This window comes from Telmatherina bonti (assembly GCF_933228915.1).
Source record: "Telmatherina bonti genome assembly, chromosome: 1".
In the NCBI taxonomy this organism is placed as follows: Eukaryota; Metazoa; Chordata; class Actinopteri; order Atheriniformes; family Telmatherinidae; genus Telmatherina; species Telmatherina bonti.
The window spans coordinates 40,204,948-40,228,292 of NC_136619.1; the positions used below are offsets into that span (position 1 = coordinate 40,204,948).

The 23,345-nt window shown below is 44.4% G+C and overlaps 1 protein-coding gene across 1 annotated transcript in view; it reads right to left on the minus strand.

Moving 5' to 3' along the window:
• iqgap1 (IQ motif containing GTPase activating protein 1) overlaps positions 1-23,345 on the minus strand; it is a 64,084-nt gene that overhangs the window by 27,659 nt on the left and 13,080 nt on the right. Inside the window, exons 3-15 of the mRNA XM_079244623.1 lie at positions 12,005-12,161; positions 11,648-11,725; positions 9,507-9,583; positions 7,557-7,624; positions 7,064-7,177; positions 5,140-5,318; positions 4,620-4,707; positions 4,381-4,538; positions 4,219-4,303; positions 3,984-4,147; positions 2,969-3,129; positions 936-1,060; positions 616-779 (exon numbers count right to left, since the gene is read on the minus strand). Coding sequence (XP_079100749.1) covers positions 616-779; positions 936-1,060; positions 2,969-3,129; positions 3,984-4,147; positions 4,219-4,303; positions 4,381-4,538; positions 4,620-4,707; positions 5,140-5,318; positions 7,064-7,177; positions 7,557-7,624; positions 9,507-9,583; positions 11,648-11,725; positions 12,005-12,161 — 1,618 coding nt within the window. The remainder of the gene's footprint in view (positions 1-615; positions 780-935; positions 1,061-2,968; positions 3,130-3,983; positions 4,148-4,218; positions 4,304-4,380; positions 4,539-4,619; positions 4,708-5,139; positions 5,319-7,063; positions 7,178-7,556; positions 7,625-9,506; positions 9,584-11,647; positions 11,726-12,004; positions 12,162-23,345) is intronic.

Consider the following 23,345-nt stretch of genomic DNA (forward strand, 5'->3'; position numbering starts at 1 on the left):
TCTGAACAAACTGAAAAACCAAAAAAAAACTTTTATCCTCGCCTGTTTTGTTGGTTTTAACAGTGAAAACATCCTGATAGCAATGACTCCATGCATACAGCAGCAGCTGCTCCAAGTTACATGAGAACAGCATGAAACTCACAGGTTTTAAGACAGTAAAGGAGGTAACTGGTGTGGACATCTGGTACAGGAGAGGTACCCAGGTCCAGTCCTGGAGATCCACTATCCTGCATCCCTTCTCCAACACACCTGCATTCCCTCATCTGCAAGTCATCCAGCTGTGCAGAGGTCTGGTAACAGGACAGGTGAGGTGGAGAAGAGATGCATGTAAAATCTGCAGGATGGTAGATCTCCAGGACCGGACTTGGGAACTCCTGCAGTACATGTTCCTGACTGAAACTCTAACTCAGGTCACTAGAAGCTCTTCTATATGAAGTCAAATAAACTTTCCACAGCTGAAGTTGCAGTAAAACTACGGTCTGGGTGTAACTGTAGCCAGACTGTTTGCATGAGCGGTTTGCATAATACTGAGTGGAACGGTAGATGCACACAGCAGCGGTCCCCAACCAGCCAAACCTGATGAGAACTTCCTGCTCAGAAGGAAACCGGACTTACGTGGGCCTTCTCTCTGCGGGCCTCCAGCAGTTTATCGTGGTAGTGCTGAGCCACAGACGGGTCCACATCTGTCAGCTTGGCTGAGGGGTTCTGCAGCATGTCCAGGGTCCTCATGGGGTTCCCTTCATCCAGGGCCTCGTTGATCTGTCCGATGGCGGCGATTCCTGCCAGGAATGAGTGGAAATGACAGAAGGGGATCGGATTTCACTCAGCTAAGAAAATAAAAGATAATTTATTATATTTCATGCAGATTAGCTGAGCTGGAAATGAATAAATCAGCTCATTTATTACATAAAGACATGAATAATAAGGTCTCGTACGTTCATGCTCCTCCTGCACGTTCAGGTTGACTTGGTCGATGCAGGCTTGAATGTCGTTCCAGGTCAGGAAATCGCAGCCTTCCTCTCCTGCTGCCGCTTTGAGACGCATCAGCTCGTCCATGTACCTGAAGGCAAGCACAGCGATGCATCAGCCGCCTGAAACACACTAAACTCATCACATCGGAGGGCGCAGCGAAGCGTCGGGAAGCGTCAGCTCGCCGCGAAGCGTCGGGAAGCGTCAGCTCGCCGCGAAGCGTCGGGAAGCGTCAGCTCGCCGCGAAGCGTCGGGAAGCGTCAGCTCGCAGCGAAGCGTCGGGAAGCGTCAGCTCGCAGCGAAGCGTCAGCTCGCAGCGAAGCGTCGGGAAGCGTCAGCTCGCCGCGAAGCGTCGGGAAGCGTCAGCTCGCAGCGAAGCGTCAGCTCGCAGCGAAGCGTCGGGAAGCGACAGCTCGCAGCGAAGCGTCGGGAAGCGTCAGCTCGCCGCGAAGCGTCGGGAAGCGTCAGCTCGCAGCGAAGCGTCGGGAAGCGTCAGCTCGCAGCGAAGCGTCGGGAAGCGTCAGCTCGCAGCGAAACGTCGGGAAGCGTCAGCTCGCAGCGAAGCGTCGGGAAGCGTCAGCTCGCAGCGAAGCGTCAGCTCGCAGCGAAGCGTCGGGAAGCGACAGCTCGCAGCGAAGCGTCGGGAAGCGTCAGCTCGCCGCGAAGCGTCGGGAAGCGTCAGCTCGCCGCGAAGCGTCGGGAAGCGTCAGCTCGCAGCGAAGCGTCGGGAAGCGTCAGCTCGCCGCGAAGCGTCGGGAAGCGTCAGCTCGCAGCGAAGCGTCGGGAAGCGTCAGCTCGCAGCGAAGCGTCGGGAAGCGTCAGCTCGCAGCGAAACGTCGGGAAGCGTCAGCTCGCTGCGAAGCGTCGGGAAGCGTCAGCTCGCAGTGAAGCGTCGGGAAGCGTCAGCTCGCAGCGAAACGTCGGGAAGCGTCAGCTCGCAGCGAAGCGTCGGGAAGCGTCAGCTCGCAGCGAAGCGTCGGGAAGCGTCAGCTCGCAGCGAAGCGTCGGGAAGCGTCAGCTCGCAGCGAAACGTCGGGAAGCGTCAGCTCGCTGCGAAGCGTCGGGAAGCGTCAGCTCGCAGTGAAGCGTCGGGAAGCGTCAGCTCGCAGCGAAGCGTCGGGAAGCGTCAGCTCGCAGCGAAGCGTCGGGAAGCGTCAGCTCGCAGCGAAGCGTCAACTCGCAGCGAAGCGTCGGGAAGCGTCAGCTCGCAGCGAAGCGTCGGGAAGCGTCAGCTCGCTGCGAAGCGTCGGGAAGCGTCAGCTCGCAGCGAAGCGTCGGGAAGCGTCAGCTCGCTGCGAAGCGTCGGGAAGCGTCAGCTCGCTGCGAAACGTCGGGAAGCGTCAGCTCGCTGCGAAGCGTCGGGAAGCGTCAGCTCGCTGCGAAGCGTCGGGAAGCGTCAGCTCGCAGCGAAGCGTCGGGAAGCGTCAGCTCGCTGCGAAGCGTCGGGAAGCGTCAGCTCGCAGCGAAGCGTCGGGAAGCGTCAGCTCGCAGCGAAACGTCGGGAAGCGTCAGCTCGCAGCGAAGCGTCGGGAAGCGTCAGCTCGCAGCGAAGCGTCGGGAAGCGTCAGCTCGCAGCGAAACGTCGGGAAGCGTCAGCTCGCCGCGAAGCGTCGGGAAGCGTCAGCTCGCCGCGAAGCGTCGGGAAGCGTCAGCTCGCCGGGAAGCGTCAGCTCGCAGCGAAGCGTCGGGAAGCGTCAGCTCGCAGCGAAGCGTCGGGAAGCGTCAGCTCGCAGCGAAGCGTCAACTCGCAGCGAAGCGTCGGGAAGCGTCAGCTCGCCGCGAAGCGTTGGGAAGCGTCAGCTCGCAGCGTAGCGTCGGGAAGCGTCAGCTCGCAGCGAAGCGTCAGCTCGCAGCGAAGCGTCGGGAAGCGTCAGCTCGCCGCGAAGCGTCGGGAAGCGTCAGCTCGCAGCGAAGCGTCAGCTCGCAGCGAAGCGTCGGGAAGCGTCAGCTCGCAGCGAAGCGTCGGGAAGCGACAGCTCGCAGCGAAGCGTCGGCTCACCTCTGCGCGTACTCATCCTCCACGTTACTCAGTCCCGTCACGGTGCTCGACAGCTGCTTCCAGAGAGCAGCTCGGTCTCCAACGTTCATGGCTTCATTCATCAGCACCACTGATGACAGCATCTCCACGGCAACCAGCAGCTCGGGGTGGGACAGGGAACCCTGAGGGACAGAAATAATCGCAGCTTTCAGCCTGCTTGTCTTGTTCACAGCTAATATGGTGACAAAATGTTCCAACAGGTTTACAGTGTTTTAGTTTCAGCAAGAGCCGAGTCGGGAAAGATGAACAGAAACGTGCTGACACGCTTCATGTCAGCCTCAAAAGGATGTTAATAAAGGTTTAAGCTCTCCTCTAAATGAACTTCGTCCAAATCTTCAGTAAGTCTGAAATTATGGTACGATAATAAAAATAACATTTTTAGTTGGGAGCTGATTCCAACTGTTAATTTCTTTTATTTCACCTTTTAATGCCAGAAAAGTCACCATGTGTTTTATAAATAAATACAGTTTTTAAGTATTTCAACATGCAAATATTAAACTTTAATTATAATCCAACATGAAAGATCCTGTTAAAAAATCGGTTCAACATAAGTAAATGAATAAAATTGTAAATAAAAATGATTTATAATGATTATAATAATTTTTAAATAATCATAATTAATATTGATAAAATAATGAATAATAAATTATTAATTAAAATTAATAATTATAATTATAAATAACAATAATTAAAAACTGAAACAACATAAAATAAAATAACTGAAGTAATGAAAAAATAATGAAAAAAAATATTTTACACTATTATTAACTCATGAAATAATATTTAAAAAATCTGTTTAAGCATCAACAAAAAAAAAAGAATGACATCTTGTTTTTGTTTCTCTGCTTACTTACCTTGAGGTTAAATTAAAAAAAAACATATATAAGTTGTAAAGTTAAGTTTTAAAATAAAATAAAATATATATATATATATATATATATTAATAAGTAGCTTTTCTGGGGGACTGTTGGAGTACCTCTGCGCTTTGCTGCTGCAGACTGGCGAGCTCTCTCTGGTACAGGTCTGCAGCACTGGGATAAACCTCCGGCAGCTGAGCGTCGGGGTTCATCAGCCCCTCGACCGTCTTCTCCGGCACGCCCGCTCTGATGGCGCCATTGATGCGTTCCACAGCTTTCAGCACTGCAGGAAGACGGGAAACTATGAGAACACACGAACCTCCTGATCTTTATTTTATGTTTGAGGCCGCTCACGTTTTTGGTAAGCTTCTGCAATCTCATTGGCCACATCCACCCCGCTCTGTAGCTCATCCTTACTCAGCGCTTCTCCTGGAGATGCCTGCAACCAGGGTTGGCATGGTGAGACAAAAGCACAGCGATTGGAGCAGATAAGCAACCATCCGGGCCGGACCCTACCTGCTCTTTGCCCTCTCGCTCGGCCAGCAGCTGTTTGAGGTACCAGCTTTTGTTGTGAGGCTGCAGGTTCTGAATGCCCATGGCTTTCAGAGCCTCATACAGCTTGTCCTCATCTCCACTCATCAAAGCCTGCTCAGCTGCACTCAGGGCATTGCTCACTGTTGGAGGAGAAGGTGACATTTCCCAAATGCACAGCAGAAACGGCAACATGTAAACACATTTATGTTTGCGAGACTGACCGTTAACTGTGTTGATGTTGCCCTGGATCTCAGCCTGGGTGAGCAGCTCATCGTAGACATCTCTCTCTGCTTCCGCATTCTCCATTTGCTGCAGGCAACAAACCAGAAATATGAGCAACAGCCAGCATCCTGCAGAACACCTGCTACGATAAATACCTGTCCAAAGGGGAATTTAGCTCATTTATTCAAGTATTTTCAGGTAATTTGGTCATTAGTTTGCTTTGTCTTCAGACAAGTACTTTTGTTTTCATGTCTCAGATCTCTCAGTGCACGAACATGGCTGTTTGTCTGCAACTTCTGCTGCTTCACGTCAGAAAGCTTCCAACTCATGCCCAGACTGTCCGGATCCACCAGCAGCACGCTCAGTTATCATTTAATTTAAAAAAAAAAAAAAAAAAAGTGTGTGCAGAACTTTTTAATTCGAGGAATTTCATGCTCTCTTGAAGACGATGCGCTTCAGGAGTAAAGTTCAGAACACACACTTTGGGATCCGCTGCAGCCGAACTCTGAAAGCTCTTACCCGCTTGCGCGAGTTGGCCACCTTCTCTCCTTTGGCCCGGTACAGGGTGTCGTGGTACTGTTGGGCCGAGCTGGGATCCAGGTTGACCAGCATGGCATTGGGGTTGTGCATGGCAGCCAGCGTGCCCTCTGGTACGCCCTGATCAATAGCCTCGTTGATGGCGATCACAGCGGCGTGTACTGAGGATGGAAGGAAGGAGCGATGAGGAAACACACTTGGACATGCCGGGACATACTGGGTAATGGTCAGAAAACAGAAACTGCTTTGTTTACTGGTTAAATGTAAAAGAGGAGTGATGTGACACTGCAGGATGAAAAAAACAGCTAAGTCGGCGTTGTTAAGGCGCACTAATTAACACGTTCGATCCCAGCAGGAGAACGATAAAACACAGACATGATGACTTTTTCCATGGAATAAACAAACCAGAGATAAGGTGTTAATTAGCAGGCTTCAGGGTTGCCAGGTTGGAAAGCTGGATTTGTCTTTAATAATCAATGAAATAAGCTAGACCATAATATAATATGAACATTACATATTTCTGGCTTTTAACCATATTTATAATAAGGGCAAATACAATGATTATTTTTATCTTTGCATTTTTTTACTGGTAAATAATAGATTTACACTTAAAATGATTATTTTACTTCGTAATTTCATATTCTCTAATAAAGCAAACATTTGGTTCTGATGCCACACACATGATTACTTAATGATTTTATTTCATTTTTTCTTTATATAGAACATCTAAAACTGAAAGCTTTTAATTTTTTGGGAATAAACAACTGGATAGGAATAAATTATTGTTCTTTAAGGGTCTAAGACTGATGTTGTTGCTTGGCTACCATTAATTTAGCCTTTATAGGCATTTTGCTTCGATATGACACATTGAAATAAAAATATTACCATGTTTGTTGTCTTTATTAGCACAACTTTACCTACATGATCAGATTTTTATTTTATTTCCCCTTTTTAATATAATATTAACAAACTGAGTCCAAATGTGCCTAAAAGTAATCAAGTCCAAATAAATTTCAATAAAACCCCCAAAATGGAATGACCATTCTGGGGTGCCACAGGGCTCGATTCTCGGCCCCCGTTTTACTCTGTATTTTCTTCCCTTGGGCCGGACGTTGTGGTAAGAAACCATTTCTTATCTTAAAGAAGACAAATCCTTTAAAAATTAGGAAATTCTGAAGTGTCTTGGAGGCACAACGGAGAGGTTTGGAGATGTGAACCTGCTATCTGTGTGTTTCAGAGTACATTTTAAAGTATTCTGTTAATTTATAATTCCTTAAATGCATAAGCAGCAACCCATCTTCAGCTCAGTCCTGCTCTTCCAACAAGCAGCTCTGAGTTGTTGCAGCGCAGAGTGGATCTGGCTTTTGCTGCGGCGGCACCAGAACCAAGGAACCAGCTGCCCTCCAACATTAAATATGCCTCCTCTTCTTGTCTGCTCCTTCTTAAAACGCTGTTATTTTCTCAGCTTCTAACACTTAACATGATGCTTCTACATCTTTATGGGTTTATATTGTTTTCTTTTATGGATATCTTTTTCCTTTGTTGAAGATGTGCACACATTTTACTGGTGTTTTAGTTTATTCTTACATTTTTGTTTTTACTTATAGCTGCTTTAAACAAAACTGGACTGAACTGGAAGATGCAAGAATAAACTCAACGTCTTTACACTCAAATCCGATCCAGTTTTACGTTAAGCTTTTGAAACCTGCAGTCCTGCATGAAACGGACAGCAGCGCTTCAGACGAACTCATTTCTGTTGCTTTGAAAACATCACTCGATCTTATCAGACCCATGAAGTCAGTAAATTCTAATCTCTGAGTTACAACTAGCACTAAGGTTTGTAAAGTCCGCCCGTAAGATGTTGGCCCTTCCCCCGTGACATCTCAGCCCTCCCCCCTTCTCTCACATGCAGCTTCATCCACTGAGAGCTCATTGGCCAGGATCCCGCCAATCTTGCTGAAGGCGGGCATCTGGATTCCATACTTCTCCAGCTCACTCTTCATGTTGTTGATCTCCTCCTCTGGGAGAGAAAGACAGAGCAGAAGGAACAGATTCATGGTCTGCCGTGGAAAAAAAAAAACTAAAGAAAAACAGGGGAGTCGAAGCGGGAGGGGGGGTTGCAGGGGAAGTGAGAGCCTGTAGAGACAGACTGTTCCTGGCTCGTGTGTGATAATCAGATTCCAGAGGCTGGCTCTGAGACGGGGAGCTGAGCGGGAACACAACTGACAGGAAAAGCTCTCATAATTACTAATGACTTTCACATTTCCAGCGGCTCCTCCTCGCTGTGGCCGACCACGCTCCCCACTCCGCTCAGTCCCACGTTCGCCTCAACAAGGTGACGTTTGTAATGTCTGGATTTAATATGAGAGAAACATGCAGAGACTCCTGTTCAGTCTTACCAGTAAAATCCACTTTTCCATACAGATCCTGGATCTGAGGGGCCAGGCCCAGCTTGAACAAGTACAGGCTGTGAAAAGAGACAAGGAAAAGTGATTATGGAAACATGAGGATGAACAGCAGGACGTGAGAGTCACACAAGAGCAGAGAACCACAAGACATTATTCAGCAACATCCCTTATGGGGTCAATATTCTACTGAATACACGACAAGTCGCTTCCTGTAGGCGTCGAGTTACAGGTTGCTCATCCTCTGGTCTCACCGCTGTGAATGAGCTCATGTGAGGAGGTTAAAGGTGGTGTAGACACTGATGGGTCAAGCAAACATCCTATCCTTAGAAGACATGTAAGTTTAAGGGAAAGAAACAGATGCTGAAACAGGCAGACTGTGATGCGGTCCAGAAACCAAACTAAGCCACATACTGTAGTACAGCAATCAGTGAGTTTTTATTACCACAGTTTGACCTGTTTACAGAGGAGAGCGGTCATGTTGCCACTACAAAAGACCTGAGACCTGATAGACGGCTTTTTTTGTTGTTGTTGTTAAATTGCAAGCAGACGGATGTTCTGGATGCTGTGTCCTGCTGAGAAAATTTATTTTGCCAAGGGGAACTTTTATAGATATAATGATCCCATTGTATTTCTGGATTCTTATTTTATTTTTCTATTTGTTTTGGATAATTGTTTGTATTACAGAGTTTATGCTGCTGGACCGGAGAGGACAGAAGAGAGACAGAAAGAGAACAGAAAAGAAAACAGACAAAAGAAGAGAAAGAGATAAATGCATACACGTATATACACATACATACCCCCCTACATACATGTACATACATGCATGCGCGCGCGCGCACGCACACGCGCGCACACACACACGCGCACACACACACACACACACACACACGTCATATTTACTAGCAGATAAGGACACAACAACTCAGATTGATTGCCGTCTCAGACATCAGCAACGCCATCACACCGTTTGCCTTTGTTATGTCTGTGCATTAGGGCTGAAACTAACGATCACTTTAATAGTCGACTAATCTGTAAATAATTTTTTTTGATGAGTCCCGATTATTTCTGTATTTCTCCACCATCTATGCTTCCAGTTGACGCAGCTCTTTTTATGGGCTCCCGTATGTTTTACCCCTCTCTCTTCATTTGCATCATATGAATGTCACCCTGATTCCCAGTCAGTCACAACATAACATCCTTTAGTAAGTTAAAAGAACGACTCCTGAACCAGCTGAATTTAAGCTTAACAGCTTACTAATTTATTTTGAAACATTCAAACTTAGCTATAGCGTCATATCCAAGCTGTACAGAATTTGCCTCAATAGGAAAACAAAATAAAATATTTTGACATCTTCATTTTCATAGAATTGCATTGAAATGATTATTTACATCTTGAAAAAGCCTGTTTTGTAGGTAAACAAGGGCCAGAATTCTTTAAAATGTTCCTGAATCCAAACAGTGATCCGGATCACCACCGCCGGCCCCCATGCGGAGGAAACTCATTCGCGACCTCGTAGGGTATGATCTGAAGCCTGCACAGATGTCTACATCATGGCGCTGCTCTGCTCGCCACCTCCCTGACTTCAGCGACCTCTGCATCCCCGTCACCTGAGGTGGAACGCTCCGGAAAAACAAAGCGCTTCATATCCGTTTCCACTGAACGCCGTTCTGCAGAAAAACTGCACGGTTCACCTCATAAAAACTTCACAGACTTGAAATACGCTCCGCTCACAGATGTGAGCAGAAGGAAAATTCATCTTTTTAACGTCACAATCCAGTAAAGGAGGAATGAGTGTGTTTTTAATCAACAAACGCTGACAACACACCATCTGTTGACCTCTTCATGTGTTTCAGAAGGGGAGGTCTCAGCGGTGGTCTACCTGTGTTTTCCCTTCAGAGCCACACGAACTGATGCTTAACGGTGAAATGAAGCTCACACACCTGAGAGCGTGGATGCAGTAGATGCAGCGCGGCATGTTCTTTCTGTCGTAGATGTCGGTCGTTTCGGGATAGAAGATCTGCAACACAGTCAGGGACAATGTGTTAATCACAGCAGCAGATCCAGAAGAGCACGCCATCATTTCCATCATGTCACAGCTTGTGTGCAGGAGTCTCAGCAGTTATCTGATACAGTGGATTACACACTTAAATGTGCATTCACGCGCCGCATGCTGCAACCGAGATGGAGCTTTGGAGGATAGCGACGGCTCCTGTGATGCTTTTTTTCCTTTTCACACCAACACAAGTGTGCCTGGAGAGCATGGAAAGTTCTCAGGATAGAACAAGCAGTTAGCTTCGCTCACGCTAAAACCACAGTCCTGCTGGTTTTAGATGTTTCCCTGCTCCAACAAACCTGATTCCAATCAAACGGATGCAACAGCTTATCACATTCTGCTCCGTTTAAACATGAAAACATGTAAAACTTGCAGGACCACAGTTTTTGAAGACCCTGTTACCAGGTGAGACGTTCTTTAGCAGATCTTGCAGGATCACATCAGCTCTTCTTCAGTAAAAACCTGCTAACGTCACTCCAAAGCGTAAATCTTTAAAAAAAATAAAAGCATACTGGTTTTCATTTCCCTGAAACGCTGATGGGACAGCTTACAAGCCGTGGACCCACCTCTGGTCGAAACCTCTGAGCTGGTTTTAATCAGGACCGCCTGGGTGCTCTGCCACTTATTTTCGTAGGTTTTGTGAGGCCCTAAATGGCGGCCTTTTGTCAGCCTATTTTTTATAAGAGACCAGTCTGGCTAGTCCTGAAGGTGAAAGATGAAACTGGCAAAATGTAGATTTTCACAGAGCGGCTCCACCAAGAGGAGCCCCTTCCGGGAATGTAACTCCCCAGACCTGTCTCTAGAAACAGAGATACTAAGGTCATGTCTCCCCCAACAACAACTATTAAAACCTTCCCAGGTTGGGGAACAACAGTGGTTCCCCGACCTGGGGTCCCCAAACAGCACAAGGGAGTCCCAGCGGCTTTGACCACTCAGAGCCATTATGATTAATGTCCACACATTGTCCCTGATGTAGGACCAGAAGTCAGGCTGTATGTTGTTCATTTACTTTGGCTTTATGGAAGGACGCAGCTCGGTCAGAAGATGTACTTATGGTTAAAATCTCACTTTTGAAGGCATAAAACCAGCATGGTTTCAGCACGGCATGGGGCAGGAGGTCCATGGCTATTTAATATGTGCATGAAGGGGGTACTCAAGTAAAATCATTTGGGAACTACTGTTGTACACAATCTGATGCTTGTCTTTTGCCCTGGCAGATACCAGAAGCCAGAAGATCATACTATAAGAACTGACATATCACACGGTTAAAAAATGGTAAATATACAAAAAAAAGTGCTAATTATATTCTTACACCTGATTAAAAGGGAAAAATACAGCGTTCAGATGGAAAAACTTGGACTTTTCTCCTCATTTTTCATTGGGTTAGGCTTTAAAGAGTTAAAAGTTCAAGCTTCAGACTGAATCGCTACGAAGAAAAAACAAATTAAGGTCAGATGACAAATACAGATTAGCTTGAAAACATGCAAACAAAACAAACTGGACCATCTGATTTGTTTACACAGCAGATAATCAACAAAACAAACCAGATGAGAGAGAAAAGTTACGCTGAAATATGACCAAGCAATGCAAACCTACGTCAAATATATATAATGCTCTACATCTGAAGTCATTAAGTTTGTAGATCATAAAGTTCAGTGGAGATTAAGCACCTTGAATGTTAACATTCAGTTTCCCTGACTGCCCTTCACATGAAGAGCTCTGAGGGAAAAGTCGTCACATGGTAAAACAGCTGCCGCTTTATCTCAAACAAAATCCAAATCTGAGCTGATGATTTATACAACTGCAGTGGAAAGATGTAAATCCGTCCCGAACCGATCAGCGAATCTGAATGTTTCTGCAGTTAACAGCTGAAAGGACACAAAGCAGTTTGGTCCTGAAAGTCTAAACAGAAGCTATAAAAGAAAAAACTCATTTAGGAGAAATAAAAAAGAATAATTTTAATGCTTTTTCACTGATTTGTCCCTGAACTGAATGTAGCATGCTGACAGAATCTGTGACGACGCTCACCTTTGGAAGGCCCTTTTCTGCCATGGCATTGAGCCACTGGATGACATTGTCCGTGTGTCTGAAATGGAGACCCGTCGCCTGTGAAAGAGAAGCAAACTTCAGAATGAAGATGTAGTTCACCCTCCCATAAAACCTTCAGTGTTCATGTTGGGATCAGAGCCTATAAAACTAGGCTCAGTTCAGCCAAACTATTTGGCCAGGCCTAAAAACACAACTACTGAACGCAACAGATGTTAAAATCTCTCCTTATAATCCTACAACTTTCTCATCCTGACTTTAAAGACATTTGCAAGAACAAAACGGAGAAGAAAACTCTGGAACATTAAACAGAAAGGTCATAACACGCTTTTTGCTCACCTTATAACGCGTCTGCTCGCGGTCATAAATCTTCTTCAGGGAAACTGTGTGTGGGGCAAAGAAGTTGCCCAGTTTGGCCAGATAAACGCCATTTCTCAAGCCCTCCTCCAATTCCGTAGTGGGGGGCAACTCCTCGTCCAGACAGGCCTCCATCCACCTGCAGGGATAAAAGGAACTTAATTTTCTTGAAAATATTTCTGCCAAATTATTTCTTTTATGAAGCATCAAATTAAGAAACTGTAATATCAGCTTTACAGATTTATTTACAAATATCCATCAGGTTGCAGGGGCAGCAGTCTAAGCAGGGAAACCCAGGCTTCCCTCTCCCCAGCCACATTTGCCAGCTTTTTGGGGGGATCCCAAGGCGTTCCCAGGCCAGCCGAGAGATATAATCCCTCCAGCGTGTCCTGGGTCTTCCCCGGGGTCTCCTCCCAGAGGGACGTGCCTGGAACACCTCACCAGGGAGGTCCAGGAGGCATCCTGACCAGATGCCCGATCCACCTCAACTGGCTCCTCTGGATAGGGGGGAGCAGCGGCTCTACTCTGATCTCCTCCAGGATGACAGAAGCTCCTCGCCCTATCTCTAAGGGAGAGCCCGGCCACCCTGTAGAGGAAACTCACTACAAATATAGTTCTCCAATTATAGTTCTTTTTTAAGGACTTTCCAAAGATGGTTCTGCTTTTTGTTCTGTTCTCTGTCCAGATGATCCCACCCCACTTCTGTAGGGTTGAGGTCCAGAATCCAGGGAGAATTCATCTGTCTGTCAGACCTTCTGCCACTCATCTTCAGTACAGTTCTTGTGTCATGTGACACACCTCATTCCAATCTCTCTGTTTCCATTCCTTCAGAATGGCTTCTAGGCAGCCATATCTCCATAGAGACCATTTCTGATGACGCTTCGGCCAACAGTAGATCAACTGAAGGTTCAGATGCATCTTTCAGGTTCTTGGTCAGGATTTTCTCTCATTTTTTCAAGGCATCACTTTTATTTTATTTATTTTATTTAATCACCTGCTCTAGTTAGTTTTCTAGTCCTGACACTCCAGTCTTCCTCTTGTCTTGTTTCCTTGAAGGTTTTAAGGACATACTGGACGGCATGCATACGTTAGGGTAGCAAAAACCCTACTTTCTGGCTGTCAAACTGCTCTCTCTGCTATTTTTCCCAGAAAATGGAAACAAATGATGCATCTTAGTGACAGGCTGCCAGTAACAAAGAGCCTAAAGATCCATTTTAAAACTGGTTCTTTGCCAAGTTGCATGTTATGTGTCTTCAACAGCCTTGGTTTATCCCCAGAGTTATGAGCCTTTCCATGTGAATGATTGACAAATGATTCAGTGTTAAGTGCCTCAACAAAAACTCTTGTGAAAAACATTTATTCCACAAATAAGTGTGTATTTTACTCAGATTCCCTTCCATGTACACGTGTTAAACACCACTGGAAACCTAAGATTCTGCACACATGAATGAGGTACACCAATCCAGGCTTTAATCAAATCTGTAGATTCAGTAAACTCTTATTTCAGACAAGTTGCAAATGTATATGCAATGTACTCCAGTAGCAGATGATACTGCTCCAAAATGGTCCCGTTACCTCCACAAGGGTCCAGCAAAATACCTCATTTTATTTATTTATCAGTTTATTTATCAGGGACAATGCAGTGAGGAACAGAGGAAATTCAGAACCACTGATGTGTTGCACAAAATTAGCATTGAGCTAATTTGCTACTCCTGCCCCCCGATGGGCTTTTAAGTAAAAACAGAAAGAAAATACAGATAATGGAAGGTACGCAGTCACACAAATTTAAAACAAAAAAACACAATCCCTACACTACTACAATTGTACAGATATACAAACTACATATACAAGCCATAGATATCAGACAGCTACAAGCCGGGTTACCTTTGTTTTGTTTTTAGACAGTTCTTCACACAGGATCTAAATGTGTTCAGCTACATCATTTTTAATTATGTAATGTCCTCTAGATATGTCTGCTTTTTACAGCTGACAGCTGGTCAACAACAAGTCTTATTTAACGAAAGGTTTAGGGGAAAATTACATTGTTTTAAGGGGTCGAAAGGCAGCCATGGTCAAAAGAAAAACTGAAAAACCTTCAGAAAATCTGAAGAAGTTGTCAACCATAACCGCTTCAAAAGATTGAAATAAAATCTAAGTGCTTGGAAGCAAAACAAAGATGGGAAATCTGAATCAAAACTCCTGCACAGAGGTGTATAATGATGACTTTTTCTGGATTAAGTTGAAAAACAAGATCCAGGAGACAGATGAATTAAAATAACACCTATATTACCAATGACACTTATGAACATATAAAGAAAGAAATTTTAAAAACGTTAAAAGGAGCAAAGATGTGAAACAGAAACTCAAAGTGCTGCTTTGACTGAGCTGTCTCAGGATGTTGAGGTCTGCGACGGTTAGTTTATTTAAAGATCTTAGATTTTTCTGCCCAAACCAACTGCTTCATATGTCAATTCTTATCCAAAAAAACCTTTCCGTCTTTGCTTGTGCAAGCTTCTTGCACATTAACACTAATATAAAGTTCAGGTGTGAAAAGGCAGACCTTTCCTTCCTCTGTTTGAGGTTCCATCATAACAAACACGTAGACTCCCCCACGGCCCTTCCTCAGAGTTCTCAGCATACTTTATGTGTGACATTTTATTTCTTTTAGGCCACATTATGAAGTCACATTCCTGCTGTGAGTTTGAGTCAGCCCTCGGCCACAGAGAAGCCATGCCGAGCTCCCATGCCGAGTCAACCTCGGTGGACTGGATTCCAACACCAGCGACTACAAATGAAGCCAGTTTAAATCATATTTAATGCACGTTTGGTTGGCGTGAAGGTTTTGACAGAAAAAAGGCACAAACCTGCAGTGGTATGCGAGCATGTAACAAAACCTGACACTGAAAAGGTCAAAAATTCCATTTTTCCTTTACTCAGAAGAAAATTTCATTTACAGCAGCTTGGTGTGTTCACAAGCATTTGCTATTTTCTGCATTAAAAGTGTAGAAACTTTGCTTTATTTCTGCACTTTTAGTTGAGGTCATTTAACAGATTTAATTATCTCCCTCTACGTGTGATCCAGTCAGATGGGAGATGTAAACCGTACGGCCTTCACTGTAGTTTGTCTTGAAACCTAAAAACGCCACATCCTCCTACATCAATGATTAAAAGCATTTTAAAAAGCGTCTGCTGTGCTTTAGAAAGGCCGTCTGATTTCAGAGAAACCATGAGTTTATCAGCGGCTGTGAAGAATTTCAGAGTCGAATCAAATGTGGCCTTCTGAAAAAGCCAAACAGTGTCTCTTTTCATCTGCTAAGAAAACACTCCCACTCCTCTGTAGCTAAGGTCCTTGTCAGGCAACAACAAGGTTAACTATATCCTTATGGAGATTAAAAGATTCCTTTCCTGCTTCAGACAACCCCCCTCCACCCTCCACACACACACTTGTGTTGCTTAAGCTGCAAGGGCAAAATCTGTGAGCTCTTTCTGAAAGATAAAAATGATGACTCCAACACATCTTTATTTAAAACACAGAAAGATAAAAGAAAATTAATCTGAGCCCAGAAAAGTCGAGGATGCCTTGACATTGTTAACTCATAACATTTATCTGATTTTTGTAACTAAAGCAAATCAAAAAGTCGAACCAGAGTAGAGTTTGCTTCCACACTGCAACCAAACGAACCAAACCCTCTAGATAACTTATTGCCCTCCTCGCCAGAGGGGGCGCTGCAAAAAACAATTACTGAAAGAGACAATTCAATCATTTATCGGCTGATGCAGGGCAACTTCTATTTCTGCTCCGTGCTGTTGTCCACTTCACATGAAGCGAACGAGGACCAACGTTTTTAGGTTCATCAGAGTCCAGTTGTGCATTCACACTTCTTTTCCACACGAGGATTCGACTCATCAGTTCTCATGGTCCCGGTTTGGGAGGTCGACACATCAGTTGAGCAGGTTCTTCTCATGGGGCTCCCAGGCCAGCTTTGTGATTGGTCAGACATTTGACATGGGTGTGGTTAACTGAAAAATGAGCAGCACTTCCTCCTTTCTGCCCATGCAAGGCTGGATGGAAAGTTTTAGTGAACAGCCGATAGAGGCGGCGAAAAAGTAGGAAAATGTGTTACACACCAGAAGTTAAGTGAACCACACCGAAATGTACGTGTCGAGTTGTGTATATTTTCACTAAAATGTTAAAGTTGTGAAATATGTCTACTTAATAACTCCAGAATATTTTAGAAACATTTTACTGTATTTAACTTTTTCCTCCAAAGTTTCAGCAAGTTTTGGTGACATTCACAGGCTCTTTACCTTTGGCATATTTTTTTTACCTTTTGGTGTGCTTGGAGTGTGATAAACAGATCTGTAAACATCTTCATCCAATCATTTTCTCCGTTTATTCCAATTTAGGGTTGTAGGATTGTTGACTAAAAACAGAAAAAAAAAAAAATGTACAAAACTTGTTTTGCTCGTCATTTTTCTTTATTTCACTTAGGAAAAAACAACCCAGTAGCCAGACCATCATTCTACTGCTATAATGCCCAAGAATACAAGTAAAATGATCAATAAAAATAATAAAAATGACAAATATTTTATCAGGGATTGTTTGTATGTATTTGGGAAAAAAAAATCAATTTTGAAATTGTGAAGCAAAAAATCCTGATATTTGGTTTTTTCCCCATCTTTACTGGACAGGTCACCCTGTGATGACCACTAATACTCATTCCTTGGGAGAAATCAGATGGACCAGTTAACCTAGCATGCATGTTTTAGGGCTGTGGTTGGAAACTATTACAAATGCTTCAAGAGAAAAGCTGACCAGGAGAAGAACAATCTGCGGCCGGCACTATGAACCTCTGGCCAGAAGCGTCTCGTGGAACTGCAGGTCAAATTTCAGCCGGGACTCTAAAGAACAAGCTCACAAAACATTTTAAGACCAGCTGATGCAAAAACTCCTGGTAAAGCAAAATTGTTCATAAAGCTACTGTAAAAGGTCGGCCTTGTCCTTTAAGCAAAGCGAGAGAGAAAAGAAAGATTTTCTCAATGTTTAAGTTCTCTTAGTTCACTTGGTTCTCATACAAACACACAAAGATACACGAACACCCACACTTTGTGGAGCAAAGGGCAGTTAAACCAGCAGCTGAAACAACTTTCCTCTCAGGAAGTCGTGAGATGTGGCCGGCAGACAGGCCTGCCATTGAGGCCGAGGTGACCGACCCATGGCGAAGGGTCTGGGCTTGCCAGTGAGGAACAAGCCCCCACTATCACTCCACTGTGGAGCAATGAAAGGCTCCATAAAGACTGCTAAGTAATGGCTCTTTTATCAGGAATACACACCCTTTCCATGCTAGCACAAACACAGTCACACCCTCCACTTAACCAGTGAGAACTGCAGCTATGAATGGGATTTCAGGATGTTGTCAATAACAGAAGAGAAAGCAGCCAAAAAGAAAAAAATCAAGTCGTGTTTCACACTCTGAACAGGCACGTCTGCAATTTCTAACAAGCCACAAATATGAAAGTTTGGCTAGAATCTCCACAATTACTCTGAACAAACAGGGTTTAGGTTTAACACACTTAAAACTTTAAGACTTTATTTCATTTAGAGACTTTGGAGAGAGAAAACCAACACGGAGGAGAGCGCCAAGAATGTAACTGCCATCAATGTGACCAAATCCAGAAAGTGTTTCAGAGCTCTGATAAGGGACATCTCCCTTTTCATCCATGACAGGGTGTGAATCACAATTTCTTATTTATTTTCTCGGAAAATATCAAACAAATTCATTTCTATATTAAGCAAAATGATGAAAGGGCGAGTAGCATCGGTCCAGACACGTGGAGTCCCAGGAATTCTTCCCAGATCTCCAAGCTGTCAGGAAGCCGGAATCACCGGCGAGTTCAGAGTTCAGTCTCATAGGAAGAGGTCTGCTGCTGACCATTATCTCACCAGGAAGACACACTGACTCCTTGCCAGTAAGCCTGGAGGAAGGTACAGCCCCACTACCAAGCATTCCCCAACCAGCATGGCCTTACTGGGATGCAGATGATCCATTATTCATCTTTAGTCTACAGAGATGAAGAAACTATGGGCTTCAGTTGCATATGTCCTCTTTCCCAAGTTTCATCCTGCACCACAGGCAGCATTTCCACAGCAGTTAATGTTTAATAGCCAGCAGATAACACACTTGTTCTAACAGACCACAAGCCCCGTTGCAGGGTTTAGAGACTAAATAGGTTGTCATTGTTTAGGAAAATTTGTTCAGAGCCATAAAGAAATAATCACATCTGACACTGTTTCCAGGGATGCCTCATCCTGCAGAGACTTTTTCATTACAGTCACACAATGGCAGTAATTTGTAAAGCATTTGCTTTGACAGGCACGTTAATAACACGCTAATTATGCAACTTCAAAACTAAAACGTTCAAAGTAACTTTCACTGGATGACCAAATAAACTAAATGTCTTTTAACCTCCCACTAAGTAAAGTCAGGCATAAAATTAGTCTGATTTGCTAAAATCTTTTTTAAATGAGTCGTTTGAGCATCAGTCCACATACTGCTTTACAAGTGACATGCTGTAATGTCAAACTGAAAATAACCACGCCTTATTGTTGCTGTTAACAAAACTCTTGAAAAGAAAAATGTTGCAGGTGACCTCACACCCTGCCGGTCTGTAACCCGCGGCGACAGCTGTTCCTTTTATAACTGTGTCGACGTTCACCAGCGTTTCTACAGTAGGAGGTGAACCGTGCAGCTGCAGTTTCTGATGTTCCTTCATCAGTTCACATCACGCTTTAATGTAAGAAGAATGCAAAGAGCATTTAGCTGATACGCCGGCCAAGCGGCACAGAAAACATCCAGAGAGAAAACCTCTTCTGCACGAGGCTTATTGTCAGCGTCAGAAGCAAGATGTGTGTTACTGTGTCAGAGTAAGTTCACACGACAGAAGCCCTATTCACCTTGTACTGATGTCTGGTGAGGAACTGCAGACATAAATGCTTTATACAGATGTGTTATTAGATGTTTTACACTGTTAAATATATTAAGAAACCTTTTTATGTCTTGATCAGCACTGCTATCAGTGGTCAGAGTCCCATATTTCACCCTAAAAACACCACGAGGTCCCAGAAAGCATCCAAGGTGGTTCATACTGGGAAGAGTGAATACTTCACTATTAAACCTTCATCGCCATGAAAACTGGCAGGACCTTCATGATTCATTTCAAATAAGTTTGAAAAGCGAGGCACAATGTTCTTTTTGTCTGCTGGCTTGCAGAGTTAAGAGACAGACGTGTTTGCAGGCAGCAGAGTTTCTGCTTGTCCCTGTGGAGAAATGATCAGAGCTGTTCGTGTTTTTGCTGAATTCTTTCATAACTGCTTGAACTGTTTTTGGTTTGGATGCCGATGTTTGGTAGAGTCTTTTAGCCGAGTTTCTTCCCGTTATTTCGGTGTGCGACACATTAAGTTTGCTGTTTCTCAGTGTGTGCAGAGATCTTCTGCACTGCACACTTCTCACGCTGCTAAAGTTCGATGTGAGAGATTAAAGCTGCAGGAAAGCAAGTAGCTAATTATTTATTAGCTGTAATTCTGACACATTAGCTGATTGTCACTTAACTTAAGGATGAGCTGCTTCCTATTAACTGATTTAGCTCCATTATGGAGGGATGAAACAAGTAAATCAGGGATTTTCTACCATTTTCCTGACACGCTTTAACACTATCCAAGCCCACCTGTGACTGTACCTATCAGCTGTCAGATAAATAGCATGCATGTGGATTGCACCACCAAACTGTCCATGAGAAGAGACAGAAATGCTTCATAAACACTTTCAGAGTCAGAACTTTCCTACAGCGCTGCTCTGCTCTGCTCTGACCTTGACGTTGGAAATGCATGTTTGTTCATGTGATCCTGAAAAGAAAAATGAACGGAAGTGGTGAGCCCTTACTGAATAGCTGGAAAAGCTAATCATGTGTTGTGAGCCTTATCTGGCAGTAGCACAATGTCAAGGTACATAAACCCTCCCCCATCCTGTTCTTTCACTTCTTTTCCCCCCAGTTATTATTATAAACTACAACAGCCTCTTTCTTTGTGCTGCTGAACTGGAGAATAATTAAAGGCTGAGTTTATGAAAGGAGCATCAGAGCTGAAACAAGGACGACGTGAGGAAACCCCATCCTCAGTCCGAACCCTGTTCCCCAACACGCTGCTGTTTCTGCAGAAGTTAGAGCAATGGAAGAAAACCAGGACCAGAATGACAGAAGGGAAGACGAGTCGGTGCCAAGTTGTCCATTACATGCTCAGTTGCAACACTGGAATCTGCACCAACTGACCTCGTCGTTTCACCGCAGACTCAAAGCTGACGAGCAGCAGCTGGACGACCCGTTCTGCTTCGTCTGACCTGCTAACAGCGTTCTTATCTAATCCCACCTGAGACCAGTCAGGAGGGTTTCTGATGTGTCATGGTGGGCCCAGTTCTCAGCCACCAGCAGCCTTTATCCCGATCCTGGTCTCTGAGAGCCAAACTGTAACTTCTGGTCTCAAGTTTCAAAGACATCCGAGCAACAACAGGTGAGAAGCTACAGAGAAGGAGTGGCTCTTTACACCCCCCCCCCCCCCCCCTCTCAGCGGTTTACAGCCACGTCTGGTGCTTTTCCAGAGGCCTCATTGTCCTCAGGAAACACCCACCTGGAAGCATTTATGCAAAACCAAAAACACAACATTTCAAGCACCTTGACGGCAGGTAAATGCTGATGTACAAATCCAGCATGGAGACTGGTTTTCCTGCATATTTTTAGCAGCAGATGGATCATAAAACATCAACCTGCCAACGAAAAGTGAATCAAACCGACAGGAATACATCAGACTGGTTCTTCAGGTGATTTTAATGGGATCTGCAAGGAAGGGTCTTCCATTAATCTCCTCTGTACAAATCCTTCCATTTGTTTACAGAAGGAACACGAGTCCAAGCTGATTTTATCTCCCCTTCATATTTGTCTTTTCCATCTCTGGTGTTACATCACCAGGCCACATACGCATCACTAGTCGCTCGTTCTGCTCGTTCTCAGACTTACTGAACCACTGAGGGTCTTGTTGTCTGACATCTCCCCCCATCCGACAGGTTGGCTTGTTTGAGAGGGGCAGATACACACACACACACACACACACACACACACACACACACACACACACACACACACACACACACACACACACACACACACACACACACACACACACGGAGGCTCCAACCTGGTTGCATTTCCACTCAAACAAGGATGTTTACTGGGAGTAAAACGGGAACTTCAGAGCATTGCATGAGTGTTACTGGAGTCAGTCCAGTAAGCATTAACGGACCTCTTCATGCAGTTCTCTGCAGGCCTGTTGGTTCCTGCCAGTTGTGTTAACGTGCAGGAACACCTGAGGAGTCGCCGCTGCAGGTGTCTATCTGCTACGCCTGGGGAAACAAAGGCTAACTGGGTCTTTACTGGGTTTCTATTGTTGCTTTGAAACGTTTATTTTTCTCTGCAAGACTTCAGTAATTTTACAGTTTCAGAAAGAGGAAGCTGGAGAGAAACTCTTCTACTTGACTCCTCCTCATACCTTCAGTTCTTTTGTCTAAAAAAAACCCAAAAACCTTTTAAACATTTATCTTAAGTCAAAGTTAATATTTCGGTTTTTATAAAATTATTCTCAGAAAACATTTTTTTCCTGACTTAAAGCAAAACAAGTGACGACATGCGGAAGAGTACGAACCCCTCCCTCTCTGCTGTGCTGCATATGCACGCTAGTTACCATGGCAACTATGCAAGTCATCAAAGAATCTTCAATTTTCATTCATTTTCACAAAATCCACCAACAACAGTCTTGCATCCGGATTTTCCTTCCAATCTTTTCCCTCGGGATTTATTCCACGGGCAGTTCTCACACATGATGAATAAATGTTAATCCAAGTTACTTAGAAGCTCAAGACTGAAAACAAAAACTTAAACACCAACATCAACAACCAGAAAAAGACTTGGAAAACCATCAAATTAGCTTTAATAACACTTCAAGCTTCTTTGTAATCAGAACTGTTGATGGATTAAGAGGAATTTTAGCTCTAAAGAAAGAAAAACGCTTCAAAAGTTGCTTCTTGTTTTTTGTTTTGTTTTTTTTTTTTGCACAAGTCGGGGAGCGCTAACAGCTTTTTGCCACATCCCTCTTGAGCCATTGTTCCCCTCATAACACATCAGCGCCATGGTGTTGCATAACATCCACTGCAGCGGTAGCAACACACACGAGTGTTTGGAAACCTCGTAAAAACAGGAAATTACAGGCAAATAGCCGGAGCTTCAGAAGGAACTGCTCTGCAGTGAAGATGGTGCTTCTGCTCAGCTTTACTGTCACACCGGCTCTATGATGCTATGTCTAGTTTTCTGAGCTTTCTACAGTCTTATAGCATCTTTTAATCACCTAAACGCAGGTTTGAGTTGTCCAGCTCTCCCTACATTCGGTTTCCATGGCGACATAAACAATTAGTTTTAGTTTTTTTTCTACTGTGAAATTTTAGTGACGTCCCATCGGAGGGACTCGGTGATTGGTCATCTTCTCCATGTTGCGCATATTCATGAGAAGAAAGCCACGCCCACCTTCACTGCTCAGTGTAACCACTCCTAGCAGTTGACCAATCAGACGCAGCCTGCAGGCGGGACAAGGGGCGGAGCTTAATCTGTTGGCGTGTTTCTGGCAGAGGCTGATCTGAGAGGATCAATACAACATGAATGACGGGGTTTGTGGAATATGCTGGATTATTTCTTGCATATTAAAATAAATTAGACTGAAATTTGCATCATAAAGACCCTTTAAAGTCTTTATTTTTACTGTTGCATCCACTTCAGCTCCTGCTTTCCGTGTTCTTCTCAGACTGCTGGAGACCTCCCAGCGTTGGCGTGAGCAGAACACACACATGCAACGAAAAGGAAAAACAATGGCAACGTTTTGGAAACAACAGGAAGTTACCATGACAACCTTTGTACGTATTACAAAAGTAAATGTAAATCTATCAGATATGTGATTTAGAAAATGCACCTAGACGCACTGCATTCCATTAATTATCATGTAACGACCATGTAAACGGCTTGTGGACTCATCTGATCTTTCAGTCCATCTGAGCTCCACAGCGGTGAGGTGCAGCCTCCTCCTTGTGAAATTCAGAAAATGGTTTTCCAGGGTGGTCCGACCCCCCCGTAGCTGTACCGCGGCAGTCTCACGTCCTTCCAACAGCTTTAGAATATGACTGAATCTTTTAAAACACCATCTTTTCGCAACATCACGATCTGTGGATGTTGG